Genomic DNA, 12,353 nt, shown 5'->3' with positions numbered 1-12,353 from the left:
CTCAAAGGACTATGAGTACTTGTATACTCATTCCCAGCCGTGTTCACTGGTGGTGTCATCAGTGAATGCAAGGGAGCGCCACGGTCAACAGGCCGCAGCGCCCAAATCGAAGGAAGCTAAGCGCTTCGATTTGTTTGGGCGTAAGGTTTATTCAGCCGGGGGGCTACAACTTAGAGCGGCTAACCAGCAGGTGCTCCTGAGCCGCTATAACTTTAATTCCTGGAACTCTATGAAGAAGTTCAAGGAATTGGTCCCCCAAGACTCCAGGGAAGAGTTTGGGGCCTTAGTGTAGGAGGGTAAGAAGGTGGCACGGACCTCCTTACAGGCCTCCTTGGACATAGCAGACTCGGCTGCGAGAACCCTGGCTTCAGGTATCGCCATGCGGAGAATCTCCTGGCTCCAGGTCTCGGGCTTGCCTCCGGAACTGCAGCAAACCCTGCAGGATTTACCATTTGAGGGACACGGATTGTTCTCGGACAAGACGGACTCTCGTCTGCAGAGCCTCAAGGACTCGAGAACAATCATGCGCTCCCTGGGGATGCATGTTCCGGGACCCCAGCGCAGGCCATTTTGGCCTCAACCTCAGCGGTTCTATCCCCCCCACCTCGTCCGAGACAGGACTCTACCAGAAGGCGGGGGCGAGGTGGTAGGAGAAGGTTGACCGGCCCTCAACCCGGTCAGAACCAGGGGCCACCTCGGCCACCTTCAGGCCCCAGGCAGAACTTTTGAAGGTGCGGTCGAGGACGGCGCCCCAGTCATCTCCCAGGATCCAGCCCCCTCCTTTCGGGATCGCCTCTCCCATTTCCACCGTGCTTGGTCCCTTATAACCTCGGACCGTTGGGTCCTTCGCACGGTGGAGAGGGGGTACGCTCTCCAGTTTTCTTCATCCCCCCACCTCCCCTCCCCGTCCCTCTTCAGGGACCCTTCTCACGAGCAACTTCTTATACAGGAGGTTTCTACGCTCCTATCTATGGGGGCCATAGAGGAGGTTCCATTAGAGTTAAGGGGCAGGGGATTTTATTCCCGCTACTTCCTGATCCCCAAGTCCAAAGGGGGTCTGCGACCCATCCTAGACTTACGCGGACTCAACAAATTCGTAGTAAAGTTGAAGTTCCGCATGGTCTCATTGGGGACTATTATCCCTTCCCTGGATCCTGGAGACTGGTTCGCCGCCCTCGACATGAAGGACGCATACTTCCATATAGCAATCTACCCGCCTCACAGGCGCTTCCTGCGATTTGTGGTAAACAAGGTGCATTACCAATTTGCAGTCCTTCCCTTTGGCCTATCCTCGGCCCCAAGAGTGTTCACAAAATGTATGGCCGTCGTGGCGGCATACCTTCGTCGGCAAGGGATACAGGTGTTCCCGTATTTAGACGACTGGCTGGTACGCGGTCGCACCAGAGAGCAAGTTCGAGCTCACGTCCACATAATAGTACACACATTCCACGAGTTGGGCATCCTACTCAATGAAGAGAAATCCACTCTAGAGCCTACCCAGAGGATAGAATTTATTGGGGCAGTCCTAGACTCCGGACGTGCACAAGCTATTCTACCGGACAATCGTTTTCATACCATCACAAGCCTCATTCGAGGACTCAGGGCCTTCCCAATTACCACGGTGAGGTCATGCCTCACCCTCCTGGGTCACATGGCTTCTTGCACATACGTAACCAGACATGCCAGACTTCGGCTTTGCCCACTCCAGACCTGGGTGTCATCGGTATACCGCCCATATCGGGACAGCCTGAACATGGTGATCACGGTTCCGAACTCGGTCTTGACCTCCCTCACCTGGTGGCTAGATCACAGTGTGGTTTGCGAGGGGATGCCGTTTCACGCCCCACAACCCTCTCTGCACCTGGTCACAGACGCTTCTTCTCTGGGTTGGGGTGCCCATCTCAACGAACACCATACCCAGGGCCTGTGGCCTGCACCCCAGCTAGCCCTGCACATCAATGTTCGGGAACTGATGGTGGTGCGCCTGGCGTGCCAGGCATTCCTCAATCTCCTACGTGGCCGCTGTGTGTTAGTTCTCATCGACAACACCACGGCCATGTTTTACATCAACAAGCAAGGAGGAGCACGTTCGTCGATTCTATGCCAAGAGGCCATTCGCCTGTGGGACTTCTGCATCGCCCACTCAATCCATCTCACGGCATCGTTCCTCCCTGGAGTCCAGAACACTTTAGCGGACCGACTCAGCAGGTCCTTTCAGACGCACGAGTGGTCTATTCGTCCGGACATCATCTATTCTGTTTTCCAGAGGTGGGGGTTTCCCCAGGTAGATCTGTTTGCATCTCGAGCCAACAGGAAGTGCCACGTATTCTGCTCCCTGCAAGGGCGAGCCCCGGGCTCTCTATCGGACGCGTTTCTCCTTCCTTGGAAAGACCACCTGTTTTACGCCTTCCCTCCATTTCCACTGGTCCACAAGGTGCTACTCAAACTACGCAGAGACCAGGCTCAAGTAATTCTAGTCGCTCCAGCGTGGCCGAGACAACACTGGTACACCACACTGTTGGAGCTCTCGGTTCAGACGCCGATCCCGCTTCCGTTGTGTCCAGATCTCATCTCTCAGGACCACGGCCGACTACGTCACCCCGACCTACAATCACTCCACCTCACGGCATGGCTGCTCCATGGTTCACCCAGGCAGAGCGGCAATGCTCGCACTCTGTCCAACAGATTCTGCTGAGCAGTAGGAAGCCTTCAACACGGACCACGTACTTGGCGGTTCTCCTGTTGGTGCGAACAACGAGCCATGTCCCCGTTACAGGCACCTATTCCTCTCATATTGGAATATCTCCTCTCCCTAAAACAGCAGGGTTTGGCGATATCTTCAATTAGAGTTCACCTGGCTGCTATATCGGCCTTTCACCCACGGGAACTCGCATCCTCGGTATTCTCTAACCCGATGGTCGTTAGATTCCTCAAGGGCTTAGACCGGATGTACCCACAACAACGTCAGCCCGTTCCGACGTGGGATCTCAACCTGGTTCTCTCTAGGCTCACAGGGCCTCCATTCGAGCCACTAGCCACCTGTTCACTTCTGTATCTATCCTGGAAGACCGCCTTCCTCGTAGCCATCACCTCAGCAAGGCGCGTTTCTGAAATCAGGGCGCTTACATCCGAGCCCCCTTACACGGTTTTCCATAAGGATAAAGTGCAGCTTCGTCCACATCCTGCCTTTCTTCCTAAGGTGGTCTCTCCGTTTCACTTGAATCAGGATATATTTCTCCCAGTCTTCCATCCTAAACCACATGCTACTCGCCAAGACCAGCGTTTGCATTCTTTGGACGTACGCAGGGCCCTGGCTTTCTATATTGACCGCACAAAGCACTTTAGAAAGACGACGCAACTCTTCGTTGCGGTGGCCGACCGGATGAAAGGCTTACCGGTCTCCTCACAACGCCTATCCTCCTGGATCACGTCTTGTATCCGGACTTGCTATGACCTGGCAGGTGTCTCAACACCGCACCTCACTGCTCACTCCACGAGGGCTCAAGCTTCCTCGACTGCCTTCCTGGCTCAGGTTCCGATCCAGGACATTTGTAGAGCTGCAGTTTGGTCATCAGTCCACACATTTGCAGCTCACTACGCACTGGTACAGCAGTCCAGGGACGATGCTGCATTCGGATCAGCAGTTTTGCATACAGCAATGTCTCACTCCGATCCCTCCACCTAGGTAAGGCTTGGGAGTCACCTGATTGGAATCGATATGAGCAAGCACTCGAAGAAGAAAAGACGGTTACTCACCGTTGTAACTGTTGTTCTTCGAGATGTGTTGCTCATATCCATTCCAAACCCGCCCCCCTTCCCCACTGTCGGAGTAGCCGGTAAGAAGGAACTGAGGGGGCGCCGGGTCGGCTGGGGTATATATCCAGCGCCATGAAGGCGCCACTCTAGGGGGCTCCACAGCCGACCCGCCGGGTATTGCTAGGGTAGAAAATTCTCCGACGATCGTGCACGCGGCGCGCGCACACCCTAATTGGAATGGATATGAGCAACACATCTCGAAGAACAACAGTTACAACGGTGAGTAACCGTCTTTTATTTTTGTCTCAGCTGTGGCCAGTGGGCATTCTGCTAATATGACAGTGACACAGTACTGAAAACAGGTCCTTGATAAATACCAAATTCTCCTGTTGCTTGCACAAGTGCATATTTTCTACACACAAGAAATGTGGAATTATTACAATAATTCCAGTGAAATTGTAAAGTAGATGTCCGTCAATTAATATTCTCCATATGAAAAATATCTCCTTTGTTATCCATTTGAACCTGCCCTGTAGTTCTCATATCATAGGACTGATTTAATATAATGGAAGACCTAATGGCAACTACAGATTTTATTTTTATTTTTATTTTTATTTTTTAGAACAAAGTGTGGGTTGAGATGGATATAGAATACTGCTTATCAAGTGACCCTTCCTTACACACATACTTTGCTTTAATCAGTATAGCTGAATAACCATTTCATGGGGATAAGAGAAAGTGGAATTCTCAAATTCTTCATGTAGGAAATGTAGATTGCAAGATACGGAGAGCTTTCCAACAGACGACAATAGGGAAATAAAGACCTGAAGGCAGCAGGATTCTAGAATGTGCTAATGTTTGTTGTTGTGTGACTGCAGCAGCAAAGATCAGATCTCAACTTGTGTGTATCGCCTGTGGTGGGGAGGTGGGGGGGAATGGGAGGAGCTGCAGTGGACCAAAAGAAGAACACACAAGTCTAGAAGTAACTCGGCCAAAGTCCTAGTCATTGTTAATTCCAAGCATTTTATGCATACTTACAGCTCTGAGAATGAATCCATGTGTTCTTCTGCAGCAGATATTAACCGCACCTGAGAGTTTTCTTCCTTCTAAGGCAACTTCTGAATCAGCAACTTGTAGTCATTTGGAAGCCTTTTCCCCTTGTTGTTGCTAACAGCATAGATGGAGGCTGATCCTTCATAAGAACATCTGTACTGGGTCAGACCAATGCTCAGTGTAGCCTAGTATCCTGTCTTTCAGGATAGTGGCCAATGCCAGGTGCTTCAGAGGGAATGAACAGAACTGGTAATCATCAAGTGATCGATTTCCCCGTCGCCCATTTCCAGCTTCTGGCAAACATCCTTGCCCATTCTGGCTAATACCCTTTGATGGACCTATCCTCCATGAAGTTATCGAGTTCTTTTTTGAACTCTGTTATGGTTTTGGCCTTTACAACATCCTCTGGCAAAGAGTTCCACAGGTTGACTGTGTGTTGTGTGAAGAAATACTTCCTTTTTCTTGTTTTAAACCTGGTGCCTGTTCATTTCATTTGGTGACCTCTAGTTTGTGTTATGAGAAGGAGTAAATACACTTCCTTATTTACTTTCTCCATACCAGCCACGATTTTATAGATCTCAATCATATCCCGCCTTAGTCATCTCTCTTCCAAGCTGAAAAGTCCCAATCTTATTAATCTTTCCTCATATGGAAGTATTCCATACCATTAATCATTTTTGTTGCCCTTTTCTGTAACTTTCTAATTCCAATATATCCTTTTTGAGATGCGGGGACCAGATCTGCACATAGTATTCAAGATATGGGCTTACCATGGATTTATATAGAGGCAATATGATTTTTCTGTCTTATTATCTATCCTTTTCCTAATGATTCCCTTTAAAAGAATGAAATACTTAATTATGTGCTGATTCTTAGCAAATACTTTTCTGTTAATGGCACATGTGAACATCCTGCATGTTAATATCTACCGTAGTGATCAGCTACTGCAGCAAAAAATGCAGACTATGAAGCAGGTGTTTTTAACATTGGTGGAGGCTTCTCCTACCAAACATCTGAGCATGTGAGCTCTTCCCTCAGTGACTGGCCTGATTCAGAAGTCACCACTATTTCAATACTCCTCTATTTGGGGGCCCACCATTTATCTTTTCACTATTTCCTACCACCCTCGTGATTCATCTCTGCTGGCTTACCTCCATGATCCTCATCAGTGTTACTCTACAAATCAGCTGGTAGAAGATACTCTGTTAGGAGTTAGTCTTGCCCATTCCCTTACAATCTAAGATCCTTGGACCACATATAAAGTGGAGTCTAAGCTGACAGAACATTGCTTATATGGCTCCTTCAATTGGTGCCTTTCTTTAAACCAGCTTAGTGGCTTTCTGACACTTACCAACATATAACCATGGCGCTGTGTTCTACAGCAGTATTAATTCATTCTGTCATGAAATATACTTCATTCCTATTCCTATCCCCCAATACCACATGCAACTATGGTTCATTGAAATACTAATTGAAGTAAAATTAATTATTTTCAAAAATAGATGTCTAAACAAACCTGGACAGGTGGCCCATTTACACGCCCCAGGCTTTGGCTCCAATGCTCTTGTACAGACAGCACAGATCAGAACCTCCTTTCCTCTCTGAATGTGCCAGAGACACGGGGAGATTGTTGATGGCTTCAGCAGCTCATCTTCCTTTTTAAGCTTCAGTTGCTGCATTGTTCTTCAGCCAGTGCAGCTCACATGCCTACACTCCTGGCTGCTCCCCAGTCCCTGACTGTAAACTGGACTCCAGTTCTGGTTTCCTGACCCCTGCTTCATGGCTCCATGCAACAGTGTAGGGAGCATGCTCTGTAATCCAGTTAACTGCTATTGTGAGGAAAGCTGGAAAACAAGAGACAACTATAGGGAGATCCTGTCAGGGCAAGGAGATATGGAGGGGTGGGAGGTGGGAACGTTGGCTACTGGCTTTGACGGCAGCAAAATGGCAAATTCTGTGACAGAAATGCTGAATTCTTGGCATCTTCTAAAATGTGGCTTTTTACTCCTACCCAAAGTCCATGGGGTTCTGATCTCCCATCACTGAGCTATTGGTTCAAGCTGTCTGCAGACTTGTGCAGGTGACTCTTCAGTTTACACTACTAACAGCTTTTGATGGCTATCACTAGGCACAACTCACTATTTAAAATGAAAACTGGGACTCGGGTACATCTGTCTGTGGCAAGAAGTGAAGTCTGTGGCAAATTTTGCAGCTACAGGCTACATCATACCATGTATGCACCCACATGCCTCACTTTGGAATTTGGCACACTGACTCTAAAGTAAGTTTAAGCTTGTGCAGCTTCATCAATGGGAGAGAGGACTATAGCATGAAGTGAATGATTAGCAGGAAAGTTTTAAAAAGAGTAACTTTAAAAAGTAGGAGAGGAGCTTTTAACTTCCTCTTCCAGCTCCTTGGCATGCAAGTTATGGCAAGTTAGACTCCCTAAAACTTGGATTGCTAGACACCACCACGTACGTAGCCTCAGTTTTTCCCTTTGTTACTAGGTTCCCAAAGAAGTTTGCTCCCAAACCAGACTCTTAGCATAGCTGCAGCCTGATGCATTTTGAAGTTTCCAGGCGGGCTGTATGCATCTGTTCTATTCTTTACAAATGGTTTTTCTTTTGATTTCTTTTTCCCTTTCCCCTTAAAAAAATAAATCTGAAACTAATTCCTTCTGGTTATTCTTTTGTAGTACATATATTATGTAAAGCAAGACATGAGGTGCTGGGTATGACAGTGATTTTGGTAAAGAGGGAAACTTGATTATTGTTCAGCATCAGATGTTTCCTGATAGAAGCATTTGTTTAGCGTTCTCTTGGACCATTTTCAGGGATATTTTGTCACTTTATTTTCAAACTAGGACCATCTTTCCCCTGTGCTGAGCAGTTTCTGCTTTGATTACATTCTGGGGTAGCAAATGTTGATAAGATGGCAACCCTTTGTATAATTTAAACAACTACAAAAACAACAACAAAACTTTCCATGTAGCCTTTTCTTGTGTAACAAATACCATTTGCAGAACTGCTTTGTTTCTTGAACTGTTTTTGTTTGGGAGGCTGCCTGCATAAGCCCTAATTTATGTAGATCTGGCACAGTCGCCTAGCCTGCTGTGGGCTAGCACTTATAAGCTGTCATATGAAAGGGAACCGCTTATATTCCTGGCACCACTAGGTCATTTTGGCACTGGTAAGCTGCCTAAGTGCCTGAACATGTTCGCTTGTAGGAATTACTCTTTGGAGTGCTTGGCACTGAAAGGAAGGGTTTCTAAGCAATACAGAACTAGTGCACACAAGTTTTGTAAAGCAACTGATGTTTGATCCATGCTCCTTCACCTCAGTAAATAGGCAATTTGCAATTGTAGATGCTTACTCATACCCATATAGTTTTAAAATTGGAGCTGTGAGGAGAAAAGAATAGTTGGTTGCATTGTGTCGGTGGGGGGGAATGTGAGGGGATTCCAGAGGTCTGATGCATTGTTGTGGCAGCACATATTTTACCTGTAAAATAACTATCATATTCACAACCTTGTAAAAATTGTATGTTTCTCCATGTCGTTTGGCTTTATTTTTGTTTCTTAGTCCTGTGTTAAGATCACCGAACCTGTCTCTTCACAGTCTGCTATCACTCTGCCTGATGAGTTTGTTTATCCCTGGAGAATGAAAACCAGTTAAACTCAAGCCAGACAAGTAGAGCTTATCTTCTGTCAGGGGTCAAGAAAAGGCCAAATTTTCTTTCTCTCTCACTTACAAAAAATGTTTGATTTTTTGGGGGGGGCTAGATTAATCAGATTTTCACCAATTTAAATGATTCTTAAGTCAGTAGACTCAACAGAGTTACTTTCAGTTTACATCAGGGTAATTGAGACCAGAATCTGCCCCTTTGTCCTTAGTTTACATGCCCTGTTGTCCATCATCTGAGATTAAGGTAAATGAGTTACAGAGCAGATTGTTGGAAGATATGGTAAGAGGTATTTTTTGTGTTCCCTGGCAACTGGAAGGCAGTGAAATGTTCTTTTTCAAATGTCCCCTTGTCACTGTGATGGGTTGGATCCCTTAGGATGCCACCTGATGTGTTGAGATACCACTGAGCCCACTTGTTATGCCAGCCTGGGACCCTTTTTACCTGTCTTGCTGAGCCAGGCTATTAAGCCTCCTCCAGCACACACACAAGCAGGGCCACACCCAACTGCATGATGAAACAGACACTGAGATCAGTTCTGGGAAGGCTCAGTTTAAGGGACGTGCCCCAGCACTCAGGTGTCCACCTCCCTTGGGGTGCAGACCCAAAGGCATATTATGAAATCCGCCTCCTCCCTCAATGTGGAGGAAGGTATGCACAACTCCTTGCCCCCCTCCCCCCAGTAGAAATTACAGAAACTGGGTTTAATAAGAAACAAAACAAATTTTATTAACTATAAAAGGCATATTTTAAGTGGTTAAAGGGGTAGCAAACAGAACAAAGCAGATTACTAAGCATATAAAACCAAACACGCAAACTAAGCTTGTTTCACTAAAGAAATTGGTTATAAATAGTAATTTCTTACCCTAGATTTTGTTGCAGGCAGATTACAGAAAGTCTTGAAAGACAGCTACACTGGTCTCCAGTTTGAAACCTCAGTTAATATTACTCACAAGCTGGGTGCCCTTCCAGCTTGGACTCAACCCTTCTCCCCTCAGTTCAGTTCTTGCTTCCAGGTCTTTTTCAGTGTCTCTTAGGGTGGGGAGGCAGAGGAGAACCTCGCTGTCACTCCCCGCCTTATATAGCTCTTGTATGGTGGGAAGCCTTTGTCTCCCAGTGGAAGAACACTGGTATTCCAAAGGGTGGGTCCAGTACCAGGTGACTCAGACCCATGTCTCTGCAGAGCTGTGGCTGCCATTACTTGTAGGCTGTCTGGAGTGTCCACAGGAAGCCTAAGCTCTTTCACAGTCCATTGTCTCTGCTAATGGCCCATTAGCCCTGTCTGGCTTTTCCATTGTTGTACCTGAAGAACTAATTGGGGTTGACACCCAAAGTAACACATTTGAAATACAGATACATAATTAATATTCCTAACTGCCGATACAGAAATGATACTGGCATACAAATTGGATAATCACATTCAATAAATCATAACCTTTCCAATGATATCTCACATGAGCCATCTTGCATAAAGTACATCGGTTATGTCCTATTCATATCATAAGCATATTTTCATAAAGAATATGGAGTGAAACATCAGTCAGACTGACTCTTTGCACTATGCAAAGTAGGGAATACATAAAGAAATGTGCATTGTGCCTTTGTGTACATATAAAGCATTTGTTCATCCATTATAGGCTGCTGAAAGGAGGGGCTGTTTGTAATCACCTCCCCAGCAAAACTATAGGCCAAAAAAAGTACAGTATTGTGATAAACTCGTATTTGCGGCGTTGGCTGAAATTTAAGAAGAGAGAGCTAGATTTGGTCATTTTCCTTCTACTGAATAATAGCAAGATGTTTCTTGGCAACAGTGAGTGACTTTTCATGGTAATCTTCATAAAGGTATCAGTGGTGCAGGGTGGTTGAATATATGGCACATTCTAGATGCTTGTGGTGTCTGAGGATGAAGAATTTTGAGTTTAGGAAAGGGTGAGAGCTTGAAGTTCAGGGTGGTTGGGTCTGGGATTTTGGTCTGGATCCATCTCTGCCTTGGAGGCTAGACTGCATAGCAGACCAAAAATAAAACCCGGACAGCAGACACTTGCTTGGAACTCTCGTCCTTTTGTGTCCAGAGTTCTGAGATTCCTAGCTGGGGCAGCAGCCTGTCCAGACACACACAGAAGTAAAACTTTGAAGTTCTAAAAGTCATGACCAAACAGCTGGAATTCTCTCAATTCACTTTTAAGAAAGAGAACCTAATTCAAGTGATGCCTCACCTGTAATTTGCTTTATTTATTTTTATTTCTAATAGTACATCCTCTCTGGCTCTGACGACTTCAACTTATACATGTGGAGGATTCCTCCGGATCCAGAAGCAGGTAAGTTTGCATGTGGAATCTGACGAATACTAGTGTTTAAATACTAGTTACCTCTCAAAATATTGCACAATATCATACTGTATTATAGATTGAGGCCAGAAGGGACCCTCATATAGTCTGTTCTAGCCTGACCTTCTGCATAATGCAGGCCCTAGAACTTCACCCAGTCTCTCCATTGCATTGATCCCAATAATTTGTGCTTAATCTAGAATATAACTTTTTGGAAAGACGTTGACTCTTGATTTAAAGACGTCAAGTGTTTGGAGAATATACCACTTCTTTTGATAAACTGCTTCAGTTATTAACCCTCACTGCTGAAAATGTGTACCTTATTTGTATTGAATACAATTAAGTATGACCTGTTGTGCTGGGGGGCACGGATCAGCATTCACTTGCACTCCCCATCAGTACTTGGCCCAAGTCGGGGAAGTTAATGATCCAACCAGCTAACCAAATTCGGTGATGAATCCTGGTCACGTGCCACCTGAGGCACATTGCACATCCGCTAATAAGAAGACGACTTCCTGTGCTACAGTTACATAGTAATGCAGCAGATAATTTGCCTTAAGTAAAGTGCCAAGTTTTTATTTTATTCTTAAAAGCTGGTCAGGTACAGTGAATTATGAGAGCTAGCTGCTATTAGGAGAGTAGGTCATAAAAGGCTCAGCAAACTGGAGAACTTTGGAGAAAATGAAGCCTCTTAATTTTGGACTGGTTATTAAACTTGATTCTGTATAATAATCTATTTTATTGGGATACAAAACTGATGACTATGTTTAGACCATAGAAATTTAAAGATATTAACGTCTCTTTACCAGGATTATATGGATTTGTCCTGCCTTTTCCTTTGACATTCTCATCCTTTCTCTAGGAAATCACTCTCCTCAATTTCCTGTGTAACTTTTTGGTTTAAAACAGCTATTTGAAATTAATAAGAGAAAATGTGTAGATTCCAAATTACACTTTTATATTCTAAAATAGGCCTGTTCATATACTCTTCCTTTACTTTTCGGTCAGTTCCTGGATTCAGGATATTGCATTTCTCTGGCAATGGATGCTGATGGCCCTAATATCTAGAGGATCCATCCCTCTGTTAGTTGTCTTCAGCTATTGGCTGTGAACCATGCAATTCTGAACTTGGTGCTGAGCAGATGAGCACCTGTGTACAAGGGCTGATACCTAGAGTTCGCACAAATTAAAATGTCATGTTAGTCAACATTTTCCTGTCCATTCTTCCTGTAACTTGAGGGTGGGAGTAGTATAAGATTTCAACACTTCAGTTACAAAACGAATTGCTTAATGTCAAATGCAGTAATGATCAGAAAATCACAAGATAGACTATGTATGTCTTGATCTCCTGTAACCTGAGTGGTTCCCTTTTTGGAAGAATTTAGCTGAGCTCATACTCTTGCTGGTAAACCATTCCTATCTCATATAGGCATCACTTTATTTGCTGATATTATGCCACTCCCTGGAGGAGGCCCAATTTAACTGTCCTGTGCTGCTAATCTGTTTTTAAACCCCGATGCATTTTAATGTATCCAG

General features: G+C 45.4%; 1 protein-coding gene across 1 annotated transcript in view; it reads left to right on the top strand.

Annotated features, from left to right (window-relative positions):
* Positions 1-12,353, top strand: part of DCAF5 (DDB1 and CUL4 associated factor 5) — a 103,452-nt gene that overhangs the window by 64,669 nt on the left and 26,430 nt on the right. Inside the window, exon 7 of the mRNA XM_054026507.1 lies at positions 10,742-10,808. Within this exon, the coding sequence (XP_053882482.1) occupies positions 10,742-10,808 (67 nt within the window). The remainder of the gene's footprint in view (positions 1-10,741; positions 10,809-12,353) is intronic.

Source organism: Malaclemys terrapin, chromosome 4, assembly GCF_027887155.1.
Source record: "Malaclemys terrapin pileata isolate rMalTer1 chromosome 4, rMalTer1.hap1, whole genome shotgun sequence".
In the NCBI taxonomy this organism is placed as follows: Eukaryota; Metazoa; Chordata; order Testudines; family Emydidae; genus Malaclemys; species Malaclemys terrapin.
The sequence above is the reverse complement of the archived record's forward strand: the minus strand, read 5'-3'. Positions and strand labels throughout refer to the sequence as shown.